The sequence below is a fragment of the Amblyomma mixtum genome, chromosome 7 (assembly GCF_055824585.1).
Source record: "Amblyomma mixtum isolate Tamu chromosome 7, ASM5582458v1, whole genome shotgun sequence".
NCBI lineage: Eukaryota > Metazoa > Arthropoda > Arachnida > Ixodida > Ixodidae > Amblyomma > Amblyomma mixtum.
The window spans coordinates 26,441,069-26,462,858 of record NC_143018.1 but is presented as its reverse complement, the minus strand read 5'-3'; the positions used below and the strand labels follow the sequence as shown (position 1 = coordinate 26,462,858).

At 45.1% G+C, this 21,790-nt stretch overlaps 2 protein-coding genes across 4 annotated transcripts in view; one reads left to right on the top strand and one right to left on the bottom strand.

The window, feature by feature from the left end:
* Positions 1–21,790, bottom strand: part of LOC149335413 (CYFIP-related Rac1 interactor B) — a 34,706-nt gene that overhangs the window by 8,072 nt on the left and 4,844 nt on the right. For all 3 annotated transcript variants that reach the window (XM_089552104.1, XM_089552106.1, XM_089552105.1), the window contains exons 2-9: positions 21,208–21,284; positions 19,215–19,336; positions 16,678–16,783; positions 15,827–15,963; positions 13,736–13,810; positions 13,010–13,212; positions 9,036–9,162; positions 3,934–4,004 (exon numbers count right to left, since the gene is read on the bottom strand). In XM_089552104.1, the coding sequence (XP_089408230.1) occupies positions 3,934–4,004; positions 9,036–9,162; positions 13,010–13,212; positions 13,736–13,810; positions 15,827–15,963; positions 16,678–16,783; positions 19,215–19,336; positions 21,208–21,277 (911 nt within the window). In that variant the 5' untranslated portion in view covers positions 21,278–21,284. The remainder of the gene's footprint in view (positions 1–3,933; positions 4,005–9,035; positions 9,163–13,009; positions 13,213–13,735; positions 13,811–15,826; positions 15,964–16,677; positions 16,784–19,214; positions 19,337–21,207; positions 21,285–21,790) is intronic.
* LOC149335414 (uncharacterized) lies at positions 5,971–6,927 on the top strand. The gene is made up of 2 exons (XM_089553596.1): positions 5,971–6,207; positions 6,691–6,927. The coding sequence occupies exons 1-2, from the start codon at positions 6,088–6,090 to the stop codon at positions 6,925–6,927; spliced, it is 357 nt and encodes a 118-aa protein (XP_089409722.1). The 5' UTR covers positions 5,971–6,087.

Below are 21,790 nucleotides of genomic sequence, written 5' to 3'. Positions count from 1 at the left end.
AATCCAAATTTCTTAGAAATAAATGCATCTTTCGCTGCGGGCCAAGTGGCAACAAAGCCATGAAATGCCGAACTATCGGATTTTATTATAAAAAAAATATGAATAGAGCTCTCCTCAGTGTCCCTTTAATGACAGAGATGACACTTTCATCGAAAACAAGGCTTTCATAAGCTAGAAAAGGTAACAAAGTGAAACGTAGGAATCCTTATCGGAGACCATTTTTCAGCAAGAAAACTCAGTTGGTGGTGCTTTGCGCGCGGATCGCCAAGGCTAGACGATATCATCTTTTACTTCAAACGGTGATCACGGAGTTCTTTTGGTCTTGATGACATGAGTCTGAATTGAGTGATAGGCAAGTATTCAAGTCCAATTTCCTCAGCGTTACCATGTTTTGATGTTGAAAAAACAACATGGCAGGAGATAGCCATGGAATCAATTTGTACTAAGAATGCGAACTGGACTTCAGTGTCCTTTTTACAGTAAAAGCTCGTTAATTCGAACTTCACGGGACCAGGAAAAAAGTTCGAATTATCCGATGTTCGAATTATCGAATGGCCGCGAAAAAACTGGCAAGAACCATTTGCATTACGGTATATATGTCCCGTATTAATTCGCGCAAGCAACGAACCCACTCACATAATGAACCCACCCACCCCCCATTTTTGCCAAAGAATTTTGAAAAAAAAAAAAAAAATGCGTCGCTCCGTTTCACGCCGTCGCGGTCCACAACGCAAATTCATTCCTTGGCGGCGCGCCAAGATGCTGCTGCGCAGCGATAACATCACGGCGTGTTTACTTTTGGCGTTAGCTCTAGCAAGGGGGGAAGCGAACTTGGCAGAGTGCCAACGCTTGTCCGGATGTGCAAGCCTCGTTTTCAGTACGTTCGCCTTATCGTGCCATGGGCGATTGGGGCGGACACCGTCTACTGACACTCAATCATTGGAACGCGCGATAGCAGCAGCAAACGATGCTAAAAGCCGGCGTCATGATCGCGGCGGACCATGTGCTTCCGTTCGCAACTGATGGGTGGAAGGATATATACGACACTCGCAAAAAAAAAAAAAAAGTTTTTCGCATGTAATTTGTAGCCCCCGTCCGAAGTTATAGCCTTCGCGCCGACAGTACTTATCTGTATTTCCGAATCAACAGGGCTGGAATTAACGAGCTTTCACTGTAGTACCTTTTGATTGCAAGTGTCCTATGATACTATATGCAGGAAAGACAATTACGTGACATAGCTGAAGCGCACCTTCAGTTGGCGAAAAATGAATTCGAGAGACTCATTGGCACAGGCAACAGGTTAAAGTAGGCAACAGATCCATCCATTTGCATCGAAATGTTGCCGATTTTCTGCACTCCAATGATCAACCATGTACTACACTGGTCACAGTTAACCTCTCGAGGCGCTCTGTACACAATTGTGCATGCAGTAAACCCGCAGCTTTTTCTCACAGTGTGCTACATCTCGCAGTAATTTCTTCGTTTCTGGCCAATTCAGCACCCCTCATGTTGCAAACAGGACGCCTTTTTTTTTATGCCAACCAGTGAACGCAGTAAATATTTTTCAAACCCGTGAGCTGGCAGCGCATGCTCTCCACTATTTTCATGCATGAAAATTTGGCTGCCAGTAATGATATTTAATATTTCTTCTTTTAATTTCTAGCATCAAGTCTTTGAAATATTAAGTGATTCCAACATCCCTGAGATATTCATCTGACAAATCCGAGCGTTTTTGGTGTTCCGACTTGTAATCATTGTAATGCTTAGAACAAAATTTTCGTACGTGTCTGCAAATAATTAAATGCTGGTGTTTGGCACTGGAAAACTAATGAATTAGCTTTCTTGCCTGGTTATGCTATTTGAGCAGAAAGATACCTCCTTTGAATCGAAATAATGAGCAGTGCATGAATGGGCTAAAACAAAGCCCCACATAGGTCAGAAAAATGAGGGACACTTGCGGCAGTAATATACAATGAGTCACGTGTACAGTTAATATACAATGAGTCACGTGCATCTCAAGCAGATAAAATGATGCCATAAAGGTTGCAGAATAAGCTGCACAAGGTACTACTAAACATTTCAGCCACTCTCTCAGGCTCTTTACATAAATGCAGAAACAGAGAAGGTCAGCAGCGACTCCATGAGCCACAATGCGTGAACTAATTTGTGCGACATGTATCACGACAATTCATTCCCATTGCTTTGAGCATTCTGTCTTAGTTGCATGTTAGCTGATGCTGTGGGCCAAAGAATACAACCCATTTATGCCAACGAGTTGGCACCTATCTAAAAAAAATATGCTGCGTGATTTGACTTTCACAGCTGTCATGACATAATGTATAAATTTTCCAAATGCATTATGACAGTGGCAATGCACAGTTTTTGTCAAAAGTAACCAGGCGGCACGTTTTTCTTCTCAGACGTATAGTAAAGCTATTATGCCAGCCCTCAAGCTCTAAATCTCTGTATGGTAAGGAGAACACCTGTCCTCACCTTAAAAGAACTTTTCGACCTTAGGGAAAGCCGTAAAGGCTATACTATACCAATGAGAAGCAAACCATGCAACCTGGTTACTTTTGACAAAGGCTGTACCAATACTTCCGTGTTGCCAAAAAATTAGTTGTGCTTACTCATTGATCTTGCATGTGAAATGCACAAGCTGTAGTAGGTTCTTGAGCTTCTCACAAAGAGTCAGGCATGTCGTACTCTCTCAAATATGATATAGAAGAAAAATTTCGCTTATTCCAACCAAGCAAGCTGCATAGCATCCTTTGTTGTTAACTGCATTGCTACAGTTCACAAAAAAGACTAGCCTGCCTGCTATTGCCATATTGCCATATCAGGAAACTTAAGGGGGGACGTGGCTTTTAACACCTACTTTCTTATTTTACGACGGATTTCGATGAAACTTCTTTTGCATGTTAACAATGCTTTCAAAATTAAGTGCACAAAATTTCAGCGTTATAACCCAAGGACTTTTCCTCACACAGACTCTTTCTCCTCTAAACCTGGTGGAACGTTGTGCCGACTAGAAAAAACTTGGTAGAAGAGTGGATAAACATTCACTGCATTTCAAAATGCATGCTGCATGTGATGACTATCTTAGATTTTTTGTTTTTTTCCGATGACACAGATTTTTGTTTTCATTTTTTTATGAAATAGTTGGCAGAGACGTGTCCAAATTGTAAAACAAGATGTCACATGAAAAAAAAAATCTACAATCCAGAGTGGAGTTTGCTGAGCTCAACAAAGAGGGCAAAAAGAGAAAACAGCCGTGAAGAAATCTGTCACACAAGCCGAGCATCTCACCGCAAAACTGGAACGGAGAAGCACACCGATCGTTCGAGCACTTCTCAGATATGCTGTGCCACCGTAGTTCACGAAACAATTTCTTTAGAGCCTTTCCGAGTTGATTTCAGCAGTGAAACTTTGGAACAGCGCATGAAACGAGGCGCACAATCAGATACAATGATTTTCAGAAAAATTGATTTTTTGGTCATTTTTTTTTGCGGTAGAAAGCCGTATCCGCTGTTAACACCAGTTTCTAGCAAAAATTTTTATCACTAATAGAAAAGAAATGCATTTCTCTTAAAAACACAAGTAAAAGCAGTGGGCAATAAGGTCTCGAAAGTCAAACCGATGCTAGTGGTTAAGACTAGATCATGGTTGGTTGGTTTATGGGGTTTAACGTCCCAAAGCGACTTAGGCTATGAGAGACGCCGTAGTGGAGGGCTCCGGAAATTTCGACCACCTGGGGTTCTTTAACGTGCACTGACATCGCACAGTACACGGGCCTCTAGAATTTCTCCTCCAGAGAAATTCCAGCCGCCGCGGCCGGGATCGAACCCGCGTCTTTCGGGTCAGCAGCCGAGCACCATAACCACTGAGACACCGCGGCAGCCCTACGACTAGATCATGGTCAATCAGTCTCACCTTAGTGCATTCAGGAGTCCCTCTACGACATTAGGGGGCTGCTCCTTCAGGACCCTTATGGACCTTTTGACCTGTGGACAAGAAATATGCTTGCATTCAATGGACATATTGCAACAGCCTTGACAGAAACAAAGTTTCCACACAGCACCTCGCCTTAATCATTTTGGAAGACGCTAAGCTAAGTTATGCGATGCGATACTTCAACAGTCCACTAGGAAACTGCCGTACTACACTGCAGCTACAACTGATGTTGATGATGACTTGATTTTCAACAATGCAAGGGCAGTTTGGCAAAAGAATGCCATGGGTAACAAGTTTTCGGTACGCTTAAGATGTGATCAAAGACCCATTTTCCAAAGAATTTCACCCACGAGAAAGCCAAGCAAAAGCCAGATGAGGGGAAAGCCTGTACTCAGTGAAAAAACCAGTGAGTGCCCAGTAGGTCCCCGTTGGCACCAGGGAACAATCCCCGCACCTACCGTACACATGGGGGATGCTCGAGCTATAAGGCCACAACTGTGGTTTGTCTTAGTTAAAACCAAGAAAGGGTGTGAAATGTTTTAATACACAAGTAGGCAGATAATAATGTACTAACTGTATCGGGGTCGTGAAAAATGTCAACTATTAACTAATTCCAAAGCTTTCTTCCCTTAGGCGCACTAATTTGGTTGTCTTTTTGTCACGTTCTCACTGTAAGTATGCGCACTGTCATGTTAACACGTGCCCTTACGGTACCAAGTGCGCATGCTCATGCTTGTACCTGTCCTTATATAAGCAGCCGCTTGTCTGATAATAAACACACTTTGTTCCCTGCCTCCCGGCTGTTCACATGGTGTCAGAAGTGGGGCGGCGACGCGTTTTGCAAGCCGCGTTCGCCGCTGTTCTTCGCCGCCCCCTCGTCCAGCTGCACCCCTAGTACCCTCCAGAGAAAGAAGCATGGCCTCGACGGTTCTTCCACCGCCAAAGCCACTGGAAAGTATGGGTGACGCTTACCAGAATTGGATCATCTGGAAAAGTGAGTTTACTCTGTTTTCTACGGCGACCGGACTAAGGAAGCAGCCTAAAGACGTTCAGGCAGCAACCCTTCTTGTGACGATTGGAGAAGAAGCAAGGCGGGTGTTCTATACCTTCGATTTCGCAAATGAGGACGAAAAGAAAGACCTCGATAAGCTGATTGAAAAATTTGAGGCCCACTACAAGCCAGCGAAGAATTTAACATTCAACGAGTTTCGTTTCGGCTCCCGAGATCAACGTGAGGGCGAATCTTTTAACGAATGGCTAATCGATATCCGAAGTCTTGCTCGCTTGTGCGAATTCGGAGAGCTAGAGGACAGACTACTGCGCAGTCGAATAATTCTAGGAGTTAAAGACAAGGACCTGCAGCAGAAACTTCTGTCTGAAAATCCGTCGTACGCCAAAACAGTGGAAATATGCCGAGCAAGGGAACAAGCGAAGGAGCATTTCAACGAGATCAGGGAGGCAGAAGTGAGCGGAACAGATGAGGCCGCCATACATGCAGTGAAATCGAAAGCTAGCCTCGGAATTTGCCCGAACTGCTGTTTCACGGAGCACGGAAAAGGAAAGTGCCCTGCGCAAGGAAAGCGCTGCAACAAGTGTGGAGGCCGAAATCACTTCGCGCGTGGATGCGGTCAACAAGCAAGACCGAGGGGCCAAGGACGCAAGATAAAACAGGTCGAAATGGCAGAGGACAAGGGTTACTTCCTTCAAACCTTGGAAGTCAATGCAATTGATAACCAAGACCGCTGGTCAGCGACTGTCGACATCGCAGGTTCCGCCATACGCTGCAAAATTGATACTGGAGCCAACTGCTGCGTCATGCCCGAAGCGACGCTCAGTAACATAACTACGAAGCCAGCACAAGACTGCTGCTCTACGCTACGGTCGTTTTTCGGGCACATAGAAAAGGCCACGAAGAAGATTGAGCTTCCGGTCGCCAGTACAACGCAGGCTACCACTGCGCTATTCTTTATCATTAAACAAGCAGTTCCTGTTACATTGAGCGGCAAGGTCGCTGAACGCTTAGGGCTGATTGGCCGCATAAACACCGTGGACGCCTCGGAAAGTAAGGAAATAGTAGAAAGATTTGAAGATGTTTTCCAGGGTTTGGGAGAAATCAAGGACGTAGCCTACCACATGGAGCTGAAACCTGAAGCTCGAGGCGTCGTCAAGCCAGCGCGACGAGTCGCCATCGCACTTCAGGAGCGCGTCCGAGCTGAGCTGGACCGGATGGAGCACGACGGCGTCGTTGCTAAGGTAACAGAACCGACTTCCTGGTCTAGTCACATGGTTGTAGTGGTAAAGAAAGAAAAAGTACGCATATGCTTGGACCCTTCTGACTTAAATAAGGCACTTCTGAGGGAGCACTACCACATGCCGACGTTAGAAGATATCCTACCGCAGCTGCATGGAGCGAAATTCTTTTCTACTCTTGATGCATCATCAGGATTCTGGCAGATTAAGTTGGACGAGCCGAGCTCCCGCTTATGCACAATGAGCACGCCCTACGGACGATACAGATTCCTGCGCATGCCGTTCGGCATCGCTTCAGCGCCGGAAATTTTTCAGCGGGTGATGCACCGGGTACTAGAGGGCTTGAAGGGCGTTGCTGTCGTTATGGACGACATATTGGTTTGGGGAAAGTCGCGAGAGCAACACGACAGCAATTTAGAAGCTTTGCTGTCCCGATGTCGCGAACACAACTTGAAGCTCAATAAGAACAAGTGCAATTTCCTCCAGCCCAGAGTCCGCTACATGGGCCACATTCTGACTCCAGAGGGGCTGCGCCTGGACCCGAGCAGAGTCGAAGACATCATGCAAGTTCCGCAACCACAAAACCGTAAGGAACTGCAAGTTTTCCTCGGCATGATCAACTTCGTGGCGCGGTTTGTTCCTAACATATCCACGTTGTCAGCGCCGCTTCGCGAGCTGTTGAGAAAGGACGTCGCGTGGGTCTGGACAGACCGGCAAAGATAGCAGTTTTCTTCAGCTTCGAGCGACTCTCACGAAGGCGCCAGTCCTTGCCTATTTTAACCAAGAAGAACCAGTGACCTTGTCAGTAGACGCCAGTCAGCATGGAGTAGGAGCCGTTCTTCTACAGAATGGGCAGCCAGTTGCGTACTCATCCCGTTCGCTAACAGAAGCACAGCAGCGCTACGCGCAGATCGAGAAGGAAACATTGGCAATTGTTCATGGTTGCACAAAATTTCAAGATTATATCTTCGGGCAATCAGAGGTTATCGTCGAGTCTGATCACAGGCCTCTGGAATCTATATTCAAAAAGCCACTTTGTGAATGCCCTCTACGATTGCAACGCATGAGGCTTGTTTTGCAAAGATTCCCAATCAAGGTGACGTTCAAACCAGGAAAGGAGTTGTTTCTAGCCGATGCGCTTTCTCGCTTCCCGAGTACTAAGGAACTATCCGACGAGACAGAACAATTTCAAGTCAGCGTTGTTTCTTCGCTTCCTGTGTCCGACCAGCAGCTCGAAAGCATTCGGCATGAAACTAACAAAGACGCTAGTATGGCTGAACTGCGCCGTTACTCGAGCACAGAATGGCCGGAAATGAAGGACCATGTGCCGCATTCCCTGCGTCCATACTGGTGCTACCGCAACGAGCTGCACGTTGAGGAAGGCCTGCTACTCAGAAGCAACAAAATAGTCATTCCTCCTGCCAAGCGACCGGAAATTCTGCGCTTGCTGCACACCGCACATGGAGGCGAGGAAAAAATGAAGATGAGAGCTAGAGAAGTAATGTTCTGGCCCGGCATGAACGCAGACATCTCATCTCTAGCTAAGTCATGTGCAGCGTGCGAAAAGTACAAGCGCAGGAACACTAGACTGCCTATGCTTAGCCACGAGATACCAGGCCTGCCATGGCAAGTAGTAGGGCTTGATATTTTCCACCACGATGACCAGTCCTACCTAATCCTCGTGGATTTCTACTCGTTCTTTTTCGAGGTTCAAAAGCTACGTCAGACAACAGCGACAGCGGTAAACAATGCGTGCATGCTCGTCTTCGCGACTCATGGAATCCCGGCAAAGCTGTGCAGTGATAACGGCCCACCTTTCAACAGCGCCTGTTTCCGCTCTTTTGCTGCGCAGCTAGGAATTGCCCACGTAACGTCAAGCCCGTACTATCCTCGTGGTAACGGCATGGCGGAGCGTGCGGTGCAGGAGGCGAAAAAACTGCTCACGAAATGTCCTTTCGCAACCCTGGAATTTTACAGCGCCCTGCTGGAGTGGCGAAACATGCCAAGGGACGAGCAACTGAAGTCTCCCGTTCAAAGGTTGATGGGCCGCCAAACAAGGACCCAGTTGCCGGTTCTTCCCCAGCACCTCGAACCACAAACTGTGCCATCACAATCCGTTCGCAATCGCCTCCAGGAAATAAGAGAAAAGCAGCGCGTCTTCTACAACCGAACAGCTAAGCGTTTACCACATCTCCGCAGCGGGTCTCGAGTATCGGTGTACGACACCATACGCAGAACATGGTCGCCAGCTGTGGTTGTAGGCCCTGCAGGAACACCTAGGTCATACACCCTACTTACAGACAGCGGACAAGAGCTGCGGCGCACTAGGGAGCATCTCAGTTCCAAAGAAATGTAACCAACGTCGGACCCTGAAGCGACCATTTCTCCGGAGTCGGTATCCCAGCCTGACCAGATGGCGGAGCTACAACCTGACGGCATCCTTCGTAGAAGTGATCGTCAGCGTAGACCGCCACAACGTTACCCCCTGCCAGAGAGACCGCAGCCTTAGGTCCCTGACATGTGAATTTGGAAACTTTTTCCTTTTTTTTCTTGTTTCTTTTTCTTTCTCTTCGAAAAGAAGGAAGATGTAAGTATGCGCACTGTCATGTTAACACGTGCCCTTACGGTACCAAGTGCGCATGCTCATGCTTGTACCTGTCCTTATATAAGCAGCCGCTTGTCTGATAATAAACACACTTTGTTCCCTGCCTCCCGGCTGTTCACACTTACAAGTCATCGGGAAGGAAGCCTCCAATTAGTCCTGACAATGTAGCATCACGTTCACCTCACCGACTGCATTCGAAGAACGAAAGGAAGGGGGGGCAACTTACGTCAATGTGAGATGTCTTGGTGAAAGCTCCCTGGGGGTGAACGTGGTCGTACAGGATGATCACACCGACCATCACCCTCAGCACAAACAGGATGGTCTCTTCATTCCTGAATCTTGAACAGATTTCTCTGCACGATGCAGTGAACACTTCCAATGTAATAAAGTCTCGGTTATCATCTTTGGAAGTTATATCATGGAACAGAACAGCACTGAACAGCTTTTAGCCATCATTCTGGACATGACCTAAAACTAAGTCCAAAGAAAGCTAACAAAATTCAACAAAATTCAAAAGGTTCCCTATTATATACCAGTATCCCAGTTTCATTTTAAGAAGTCCCTAGAAATTGTAAAATACTAAATCACAGAACATTTTCTTGTGTTCATTCTCTACCTACACCAAAATGTCCAATGAAGTTCAATACAAAAATGAACGGGAATATAGAAGAATTCACAAGACTTTCCGTGCGCCTTTAAGGTAATTACAATATTAAATTTCATCACAAAATGATTATTGGCTCAGAAAGACATGTGCTCAATGCGGCCAAGCTTAATGAAGTTTTATCAGTTGAAAATTCATAAGAGTGAGTCTTAAGGTACTATCAATCAAATTATATGCACACAAAAACTGAATGTAAAAAAAAAAAAAGAAGTTCATAAATACTTTCAGGGTTAACTATCAGTTTTTCAGTGTGATTTTATCTGAAAGCAATTTGTATTCATTCTTCGATTACTAACATTCCAAGCTTTTCAGTTGAAGGAGGGAGAAGGGCCGTAAACAAAAACATTTTCTAATGGTCATAATTATGCCATTTCATTCCGTATAAAAACAGGTCCTTATGCACATACATAATGTGTTATTGAAGTTTTTTGCACAGAGCCTATGAGAAATTTTGCTGCAGGAAACTTGCTAAAATGCGTGCCATTGGTTTATCTTGGCATGAAGAAATGGCGTAAGTGTACAATTATCCTTTCATTCCCATTTCTGAAGCGGCAACTTCAGAACCTCAAACTTCAAATAGGCAGGATGATAGCTTTACCCTTGTTAATTTATTTAATTTAGTACATACTACTAGCCTCATGTATGAGGCTGTTGCAGGGTTGGGTGAATAAACACTTGCAGAAACATATAAGAAGGCGGAATGCGCATATTGACGCCAGCGCTCGTGCAGATGGAAGCGCCTCTCAAGAAGAAGAGGAAGTGTGTGTGTGAAAGTGAAAGTGATCTGGAAGCGCACGTCTGTTGACCCGCTGTGGACCCTCAGCCGCTGCTTACCAACGTGACATCTGGTGGAGGTGCTGGGTACGTCGTTAATGCACCGTACGCCCCCTTCAAGCCGCAATTCGAGCCCCGGATGATGCTGCTGACGACGAAGAAATATTCCTGAGTGCCGTCCATACCAACGATTTCGCCGAGCATCAACACGCCGACCCCGATCTTCGCGACGTCATTCGTTATCTTGAAGGAGCCAGCAGCACAGTTCCTAAAGCCTTCAGGCGCTCTTTGTCGTCTCTCTGCATACGTAACGGTGTTCTCTTTAAGAAGAACTTCGCTGCCAACACTAGGCCGTACTTGCTGGTCGTCCCCGTGTCCCTACACAATGAAATTCTTCACGCCTGCCATGACGAACCAGCTTCCGGCCACCTTGGGATTACAAGAACACAAGCCAGAATTCAAGAGAAGTACTACTGGCCGCGCCTGAGTCATGACGTTGCACACTATGTCCGCACTTGCCGGGATTGCCAGCGTTGTAAGGTCCCGCCCGTGAAGCCAGCCGGATTCCTCAAGCCCGTTGAGCCGCCTTCGCAAGCATTTCAACAAGTCGGCATGGACTTGCTGGGACCTTTCCCTACATCAGGCTCCGGGAAAAGCTGCATAATAGTAGCCACTGATTATCTCACGCGTTATGCAGAGACAGCATCCCTTCTGAGTAGCACCGCCCTCGAAGTAGCCCAGTTCTTTGTGCATCAAATCGTCTTACGTCATGGAGCTCCACAAGTTTTGATTACGGACAGAGGGGCTGCCTTCTCCTCTGAGCTCTTGCACCATATTCTAGTTTTTAGTCACACCAGTCACCGTAGGACGACTTCTTATCATCCCCAAACTAACGGACTGACGGAACGTCTAAACAAGACGCTTACAGACATGCTTTCCATGTACGTGGACGTGGAACATAAAACCTGGGACGACGTCCTGCCCTATGTGACGTTCGCGTATAATACAGCCGTACAAGAAACCACCAACATGACGCCCTTTAGCCTCGTTTATGGCCGTCAGGTGACGACAACACTCGATGCCATGCTGCCCCATGACGAAGACCACCCAAATGACGACGTTGCATCCTTCTTACAACGCGCCGAAGCTGCCCGCCAACTCGCACGGCTTCACATTCAAGATCAACAGGGCCAGGTCGCGCAACGCTACAACCTACGGAGACGGCTTGTTGAATGCCGTGACAATATAAAAAACCTTTTAAAACTTTTAGGCGGCATGGAACCTAAAAAGCCAATATTAGTACCAGCAACTCTTAAAATTCACAATAGAGAGTTTTAGTATAGCATATGAGCGCTTACGTATGCTATACGCAAGCATTTGGCGGGAGGTTGCTGTGGAAGTCGCAAGAGCACTTTTAGTTTACCGTACAACCGCCGAACGCAATGATAGCTAAGGCCGCCGTGGCGCCATCTGGTGTTATAATGTAAAAACATTCTGTGTCGTATTTTTCGCGCTTAGCCAAGGCATTGGCCAAGCTGATCCAAGTCGTATCACGTAGTTAGCCTGTTGCATAGCGTCCCCCATGGTGTCCCCGATGAGTCGCGCACTGCGCAGTCGAGGCAGGGCCTAGCTTTTTTTAATTTTTTTTAGATAAACAAACCGAGCAAGTTTTTTAAAGAACGTCATGGTACGTACTAGCATTCTTTCGGACCCCTACTGCCCTACAGCCGAAACGGCTACTTTTGGCAAGGCTATGACTACCTTGGCATAAGAATCCAAATCAAGCCAATCCACAGTCGGTGGTGTTTTCTTAGGGTTAGGAACGGCGGAATCGTTACACAGAATCCAAAATAGGGCAAGTTTATCACTCATTCGTTTTGCTGCTGGCGAGAGGAGGCAAAGCGAATATCACACGTTCCATTTAAGGGCAATGAATGTGCCTAAAAACCCAATAACATGACATTTTCTCTCCGAAGCGGGCGACATGGGCGCCGCCATGTTGACAACGCTATTTTTCCTGGCGTACGCAAGAGCACGCACGCTAAATTCGGAAAATAGCGTACGTAACGCGAATGTACGTATCACATCGGTTTGAAATAGCGTTTAGCGCATGCGCAGCACGACTCGCGTTCGCTATGCCTTTGCGTATGACTACGTACGCTATACTAAAACTCTCTAATATCAACAGTATTGCATTCCATCCTGTCAAAACAAACTAATGGCACGTATTTTAACAAGTCTCACTGCTGCAGAACTTCTTAAAAGCTCTTGGCCAAAAACTTGCATAACATACTATGTAAGTGCATATAAGCAAAATACACAGTGCCCGCCCATGCCCGAATAAGTGATCCCCCCCCCCCCCCCCCCTTTTCCTTGAGATTTTAAATCGAGGAGGTGCCGGGAGAAGTTCAAAACGACGGCAAAGACGCATCAAGTGGCCATTGTTTGGTATCTCTGCGACGCTTATCACAGAGGGAGGGGGTGAACGGACCGTGAGCTACACCATTCTCAGACAATACGCTGAAGTTCAAGGTGAAGTAGTTTCCATGGAAAAGTTCAAGAGGGTATAAAGAAGGAACCAGAAAGATCTAGGAACTAGACGAACGTGATGATAGGAGCATGGCAAACGGGAAGCCGACAAACTGTAAGTCATGTGCAATGGTGTTGATGGAGGGTCTACGATCACGTGGCCATGTTATCTGTCAGTTCGCTTTCCTTTCACGCACATTTCATTCTTGCAAGTTACCCCCTCTGTTGCGTACCTGTTGTCGACCATCCGTTGGCAGACCTTGGCCATGGTGCCCAGGGTTTCGGTGGTGTTCTCGATGGGAAGGTCCTTGTTCTCAGCCACAAAGCGTGTCGTGGCATCACTCAGCACCTTTAGCATGGGCGTTGCGTGCGCGTAGAACAGCGACATGTGGTTTGCCAGCTCATTGGGAACCTCCAGGCCATCTTCAATGTTCTCCTGCAGAGTTTTGACACGCATGAGAGTCCACGACAAAGTGTTCACAGTTCGTGCCCCTGTATTTCCTGGTTAGAATCAAACCCCGCTAACACACACAACTACAAATTCACATTCCCTGTCAAGCTTCAGCAAACTATATAAAGTAATGCAGTTAATTACCCCTCACAATGAAATTTTTTTCAGAATGGAGTTCCGCCGCAACGAAATTAATGAGAAGTAAAAATAAAATTGTCAATATATTCGGCAGTGTAAGCAAAAAAGGAAGCAGTGGAAGAAGAGGAAGCTACGCTGAGATCCTGAACAATAAAAACTGTGCAAATCTAGGAAGCATTGGCTTTAAACACAAAACAAAATGCTTTGCAATTCTGACTTTAAACAAGTCGATGCTAATTAACATTTCCTTTCACCTTATCTTATCTGAGCAGCAAAATGCAAGTAACGTACTATCTTCAGTTTCAAGGCTCAGCTTAATGCACCTTAACTTGATTAGGAAGTCAATAGGAAGTTAGCAACTCAGACTCACCTGGTTTGCCAGCCGTAACCTGCTAACCGTCCTGCGGTAGTAACTAAAATCGTTTTGGATCGCCGGGTTCGTCATCTGCAGAAAGGATGAAATAGTTCGTTTTACTTTTATTACAAAAAAAAAAAAAAAAGTTGCAATTTCAGGCCTACGTAGCCAAAATGATGGCTTAGTAGGAGTAGGGGTATCACGCACTGCAATAAGCAATCAACCCTGATCACACTCAAAGACAAGTGAGCATCAAACAAGCACGGTCATATCCTGAAGTGATGATTGCAGAGACACCTGTTAGTGGTTTAAACAACTGATTTTCCGGGTTCTCAGGTCCCACCTTTCGTGCTCACACACTGTCACGCATAGAATGGGCACTGAATCAACACCCATACATGTGCACATGTTCGCATGTACACACACTTCCATCAGCATCGTTACTGTCCTAGTGAGCTCTCAGTAATTCCAACCTGCTTAATTCAAACTATGGTTTATTTTAACTAGCACTTCGGTTCTTTCACACTAAGCATATTAAAAAGGCTACTCTTAATTCAAAGTACACATCATTCTGACCAATTTACAGTCCCTTTTGAGCTCCAGTTACAGACGGTTTATTGAACCAGCACAGCAACCATGCTGAATAAATGCAGGATGTCAAAAGTGTTAGCTTTGATGGTGAGCTGTGTTGTGTTTGTACCACCCACTTAAATGACACCCACAGAAGAACTTTATAAAGATGACTGCATGGCAATACTCATGGCCACTGCTGTCCATACATGCTACACGAGAACTTGTTCCTCGTATGTTTTTGATTACATCAAATTCACTTTAGCACAATGGCAACTGTCTACAGCAGTAGCAGACTAGATGTGGGAAAAGGATTTAACAGACACTGATCTTCTTTTTGAGCAATACTGCAGCCTGATGTGATTAAGTTTCAGAGTGTATATTGAAAGGTACCATGGAATGTGACCACTGCCTGTGGATTCATTTTGAACTGATCGAACAGCCACCTTTTTTGAGGTGAGTCCGATCCAGTTGATTGATGTCTGACGTATCTCGAGAAGCACTGCACTCCTCGTTTCATTGCAAAACGTTCACTTGGTGCGTTCACTCAAATGTGTTGCATTTCAGAATATGGAGCAGCAGTGACAACAAAGTGGTGTGTGTGACTGCCCTTTGCTGCAGCAAGACGTCGCGGCATCTGAATGTATAACAGAAACTAAATGTCAGTGGTTAGACGAGTTTGTTTGGCTTACCACTATTTCACTTTCATAGGGCCTCGTTTTCATGGCCAGATGCCGGCAAGAACACTTACATGACTCCTTCTTCGAGAGCTACACGACATCAATTTGACTATTTGAATACAAATTTTGCAGAAATCCTTTGTGTTGGAGCACGAATCACGTTATTCACTCACTACAGCTGAACGTAACAAGGAGTAAACTTGTGCTTGATACATAGGTGGTGTTCATGTTTTGATTCTGACAAGACAATATTTGCATACCATACGCCCCATCATTATAATTCTCATGATGTGCAGCTTAAGTCTGCTTCTGATAGCTAACCCCAAAAGGCCAGAACTACGGGGCCGAATATGTTCAATAATCAATCTGTTACTTGGGGTCCAACATTCAAATACTTGAAACCTAATGCTGCAACTTCAGTGAAGAGAGCTTGCAACTTGAGAATACAGTCGCTCAAATGGAATAATACCTTCATGTGTTCTTGCAGGTCTCGATAGACAAGAATGGTTAAGGTCCTACTGTGTTGAGATATGCTCTTCATTTTTCTTTTCCTTCCGGCCAGCACCAAGAAAATGTCATCCGCATATGCTAAGCCTTATTTTGTAAACTGTAAAGTAGTACTGTGTTGAATGGTTACATCTGTCTACTTTGGCACTGAGCCAGTGTGTTCAATGACTACAATAATTTTCCCATGCAACACTGTCTTGAGCCCTTGCAATGCTTAAACAACCGTGCAAACCAACAGAAAAAAATAAAATCTCCAAGCGAAGGGCAGAGAAGGCCGATGAGGCAGCAAAATTCTCAGTTGACGAGTTTCAATGGCGCGCACAATCAATGAGACCATGCTAAGCCCCACCTTGAGGTCGTCGAATTTGAGTACGAAGTCCAGGATTTCCGCAAACTGTTTGACGAGGGCTTGCTGTGTTTCCAGGTGTTCCCGTGGAGTGCGTGGACCGGAGCACAGCTCCCACAGGATGCGAGGCACAACTTCCTCTGAAGAGATCGGAATAGAAAAAAGGCGTGTGACTTGCTAGAAGTAGAAGACAGTGGCTGTTTAAGCCTCAGAGTAGATAATGAAATGAACAGCCTTGCTGAAATCACACAAGCCAATCGTATTAAGTAGCATTACATAACTACTAATTTCAACCCACAGTGTTAATTAATTACAACAAAGAGTACAGTTACAAGGAATGTGTTGGCAATCTAAAAAAAAAAACGAAACATACAGGAGACAGAACAGCACTTTCCAGAGACACATTTAACTTGCTGCCTCAGCCTACTAACGTGACTGATAAGTGAAATTGCCCGAGTGTGCAACTGATTATGACTAGGGGTGTGCAAATATTTAAATTTTCAAATATGAATTGAACGAAGATAAAAGGCCTTTATTCGCACACCCCTAATTATAACGCGCAATATGGCTACCCTCTTCTACTGCTATCTTCTACGCTGCTATCTTCTTCAGCACCCGACTGGTGCGCCCATTCGGGAACAAATCAGGTGGCAATACACAACAGCCCATAAACAATGGCAACTTTCAAAACAGCTTATCAAGGCTACAATGATTTTACTTGCTCTTTTGGGACATGAGTGGCCATAAAACTTTTCACCGCTCCCCAATCAGAGTTGAGTCAGACCAATGAGGCTTCAGTAAGCAGGGTAATGAAGACTAAAAGCTAGGACAGGCTACTTAATGCCAGCGCTCACCAAGGCTCTGGGAGAAGATGTAGAACTGCTTTAACTTGGAGACAAGGGGCAGCACAGCCTCCCAGGCTTTCATTTGTCGGGCTTCACTTCTCGGATTGGCTATGGCCTGGACAAAGCATGATCAAAATGCTGCATCAGGCCAAAGAAAAGAGCTAGACAGTCAACAAATAAATTTCATTCACACACAGTCACAAAGCAAGCACCAAGATTTAGAGCCAACAGTCTCTAAGGACACCTAGAAAAAACTGAAAAAGAAATGAAATTCAGGAATACTGTCGCCACCAGGCGCTTTCACATGCAAGCTGCAACAACGGCCACACTTTCCTTTTTTTATGCAGATCTCTCAGGCTAGACTATGCCACCACCCACATCCAATCAGTGCAAATGATATCCATAACTTTCTTGACTTTACTGTGAACATCACGAGTTTGAATTGAGTGCAGAGCCAAAAATATGCCATTATCAACTCTTATTTTCTCCGCAATGAACGCATCTTTTGCTGCTGAACGAACGTGAACAGAGCTGCGAAAAGCAAAGCAATTGAATTTTACCACAAAAACAAGATTGCACGAAGCTATGCTGAGTGCCCTTTCGATACAAATCCCCCACATCACCTACACATACCCAAGAACGGCAGTTTAATGCCTCTAGAGTCACTTGCAAATGATGCAACTGCATGCGAGCATGGTGAAAGAGGCACTTGACCTACTAGCATTTTACACGAGCACCTACGGCATCGCTGTAGCTTCGTATACCTGGTCAAAGCTCTGCCACATGGGTGAACACTTGAGCAGTGCTTTTATAAGCTTGTACCACAATGCATAGACATGGCCAAAATTTACTTTAGCATTCCTTCAAAATTCAAGTCATGGCACAAACCAATGCCAGGACACTGGCAACTATGCTGTTATAATGTTGATTATTACGCTAGTTATTGTTACGACAAAGCTAAATACTGCAATGAATGATCTAAAGAAAAAGTTAACGGACCCAACAAAGGAAACATAATTACTGCTTAAAAGTGTCACAATGCAATTCTATGTGGATGCAACTGAATGGTTACTACGAAGAAGTCTCAGTGCCCCTCCAACTTTGCTGCAGCAAGGCTCGACTATACTTCAACAGAATCCACAGCTGTGTTCCTTGGAGGCTCAGCCATGTTATTCAAGCCTTGTTAATGAGCCACCAGCTTGAAGACACCACTCTGAACCTTTTCTATCACAGCTGTGAGGCTGCCCCTGTGAAAGACGGATTTTTAGCGTTACTGCGAAATTCACTTCTGTTTTGATTTTCTGCTAAAACCTATACAGTGCCACTTCCAAGCACTTCATGTTTGAGAAAGCTCGCCATGTAGCTGCAACCAAACGAAACAATGCAGAAGGAAATTCCCACTAGGAGGTTGTCCACTAGAGAAATACACAGCCACAAAGAATCGATCAGAAATGTGCAAGTACACCTCCCGAGCTACTTCTGGCCCTGCTTTTGGCGCACACTGGCTCTAGCTGCAATAAAATTGCAATAAAATTCCAATACGGAAAGGTGTCAGGCAGGGAGACACGATCTCGCCAATGCTCTTCACTGCCTGCTTACAGGAGGTATTCCGGGGACTGGAATGGGAACAGTTGGGGATAAGAGTTAATGGAGAATACCTGAGCAATTTGCGATTCGCTGATGACATTGCCTTGCTAAGCCACTCAGGACATGAATTGCAAAGCATGATCAATCAGCTAGACAGGCAGAGTAGAACGGTGGGGCTAAGAATTAACATGCAGAAAACCAAAGTAATGTTCAATAGCCTAGCAAGAGAACAGCAGTTCGCAATTGGTGGCGAGGTGCTGGAAGTAGTAAGAGAATATGTCTACTTAGGGCAGGTAGTGACCGGAGATCCGGATCATGAGAGGGAAATAACTAGAAGAATAAGAATGGGGTGGAGCGCATATGGCAGGTTCTCTCAGATCATGAATGGTAGCTTACCAATATCCCTGAAGAGAAAAGTATATCCCTGAAGAGAAAAGTATATAACAGCTGTATCCTACCGGTACTCACCTATGGGGCAGAAACGTGGAGGCTAACAAAGAGGGTTCAGCTTAAGTTAAGAACAATGCAGCGAGCTATGGAAAGGAAAATGATAGGTGTAACGTTAAGAGATCGGAAGAGGGCAGAGTGGGTGAGGGAACAAACGCGGGTTAATGACATCCTAGTTAAAATCAAGAGGAAGAAGTGGGCTTGGGCAGAGCATGTAATGCGAAGGCAAGATAACTGCTGGTCCTTAAGGGTAATGGAGTGGATTCCAAAAGAAAGCAAACGTAGCAGGGGGCGGCAGAAAGTTAGGTGGGCGGATGAGATTAAGAAGTTTGCGGGGATACAGTGGCGGCAACTAGCAAAGGAGAGGGTTAATTGGAGAGACATGGGAGAGGCATTTGCCCTGCAGTGGGTGCAGTCAGGCTGATGATGATGATGATGATGATGGCTCTAACTGCTTACATGTCACAACACTCAACACAATGACATCATCTCTAGAGCTTCCACCCGCTAACCTCTCTGATCTCGCTGCCCGCCCCTTTGTAAGTCTGCAGCTCCAAGAGTATGTCCCTCGAGTGCTGCAGCACATCTTGCACTATGTAGTACGTTTCCTCTTCAGACTCCGATGGCTCAGCATCTGAAACAATAAAAAAGAATCCCAAACAGATCAGCTGCAACGATGCGACACTGTGAAATGGAGGTAACAGCACACACGCAGTTGAAGAACCATTGAATAGAAGGAAGAAATTTAAATCTGGCAGTAGCAATTTGCAACACACACACTAACACACACGCTTGAGCTCAGTTCCTTGTCGCATATTACTGAAGAATGAAATTCATTACCAGGTGCCATTTACTCATTTTCATCTCGCAAATCTGTACCCACAATTGAAGATGCATACACATACTGTATTTTCCGGTGTATAAGACGCGGGTTTTTTTCAAAAATCTTGCTGGTGCGCCCTATACAAGGGTGCGTCTTATATGCGAATTTTCCGGGGTTTTTTTGCGAGTTCAGAAATTACTCAGGTTCATGTTCAAGCTTTTTTCAACGAAAAATATTACTACCAATAAAGCGGTTGCAACATGGTTAATACTTCAATACGGGGACCGCCGTGCGCAACTTCTTTAGGTGAACATTATCGTGAAACGGCGAGGTTGACCACTTCCGGGATCTTAAACGCGGGGTCGTTTCGGAGGCCCCAAGCAAAGGTAATGTGAAATGCCAAAAGATGGCAACAGTCGCGCTTCTTGCCATAGTCAAGACAAGCCAAGAGAAGCCGATGTTTTTTTTTAGTCACCCTTTGCAAGTATGTAGTGCGAAGAGAATGATTCAGACGCGTTGCCTTTTCGATAGCGCATCCGAAGATGAAGACTTTGAAGGTTTTATGTAAAAATAAACTGTTATGGACAAAAAGAGAGTTCTTTCGCTTTTTTTTCTTTTGTGCTAAAACGTGGGCTGGTATGTCGTGAGTGTTGCCTTTTTCAATCACTTAGCGTTGCTTAAGAACTCACACGTACGGTTCATTTTGCGATGGTCGCATAAGCATGTTTAATTAAGCGTCACTAGCCTAACTAGGTAAATTGGGGTGCGTCTTATATACCAATTTTTTCAATGACAGCCTGCATATATGGCGGGTGCGTCTTATACACCGGAAAATACGGTAACCTTGCATTTCCGTGCCTGGCCACTTGGACATTTTCTGGCACTTTCTTTTCTGCACATCAGCTGCATTTTCGTGCAAAAGTGCATATTCATGCGCGTATACTTTATGGCCTAAATTACAACCTTTAATCCTACTACTGGCATAGCAGATCACTGTCCTGTAGTATGCAAAAATAAACAAATGAACAGATTAATGTGAAAATATGTGACAGTACTAAATGACACGCAAATAAGATCACCTCTCCCTTTCACTTTTTTTCTAACTTGGGGCTTTGGAACAGAAAGGGGGCAGTACTTGAGCGATAGAAAACGAACACTATCTGGCCTACATGTTCCCAGCTGTGGGAACATCAAAGGTGCAATTAACTTGCCGCGTTTACAACGCAGGAATAATAATGCCGTTAATCCCTTGAATGTCTACAGTGAGACATTGCACATTAACATAGCTGTGGCTGGACATACAACAGTATATACGTCCATCAGCCAAAGATAGATTGAGTAACACAGAGATTAGATTTAGCAGCTTAAAACAAGACAGTGTGAGCAAGAAACACAGTGTATAAAAACAACTTTTTTTTAACTGAGAAACAAATGCATTGCTCTGTGGCACTAGGTATTGAGCAAACAAATAAATTAACTTTGCAAGGGACGAAACACTGGAGAATAAGAAAACAGTATGACAGGAAGAACTTTCCCAGTCCAGGAGTCCGAAGAAAAGGGATTATTGTAACATGACAATATCTCGTGAATAGCACCTCAATCAAATGTGTGCATTAGCCAGGAATGTAACTACACAAAAATTCATAACCATCCCAACGTGCAGGTTAGGCAACGCTACTTACTTTCAAAGTCGACAAAGACATCGTATTTCGGGGTGTCATCCCTCGACAGCAAGCGCAGGAGGTTTCCCATCTCACATCTGTAAAGCCCAGAGTGAATACACAGGCCTTAAACACTGACGCAATTTTCTGGCAGGTGTTCAGGCAACTTCTGACTATTTGCTACACATGCTCTCATGACAGTACATGCTAGTCTTGTGATTACGCGAGACAGACAGAAATGTCTCAAGATTGCTTTGAACTTACTTGGCTTTCCTTCGATTGTACGAAATTTTTTTTATTTAAAATGGCTTCCTTCTGTTTGAGTTGTAAATGACATGGTGGAGAGCATTTCATGTTTTTAAAAAGGTTACATTTACGCTGATAGACTGTGCTTCTCATGAAAATAGACAGAGGTGGCAGCGCTTGACATGTGTGATGCCCCTAAGCACATCAGATTACATTCCAGCACACCATGCCAAAGATAAGATTAGTCATTTAATTACTACAACGAAAGCGTTCCAAGATACACACTGCAGATAACTGGCAGCACTACAACCTTCGTGACTCCACACTGTCGAGCTGCCATTCGTTTACGACAACAAAA

What these genes read in the sequence shown, in the direction of transcription:
- LOC149335414 (XM_089553596.1), top strand. Translation starts at nt 6,088, where the DNA reads ATGGAGCTGAAACCTGAAGCTCGAGGCGTCGTCAAGCCAGCGCGACGA. An exon ending in ACGACGGCGTCGTTGCTAAG is followed by an intron (nt 6,208 to 6,690) that starts GTAACAGAACCG and finishes AATTTCCTCCAG; the next exon opens with CCCAGAGTCCGCTACATGGG.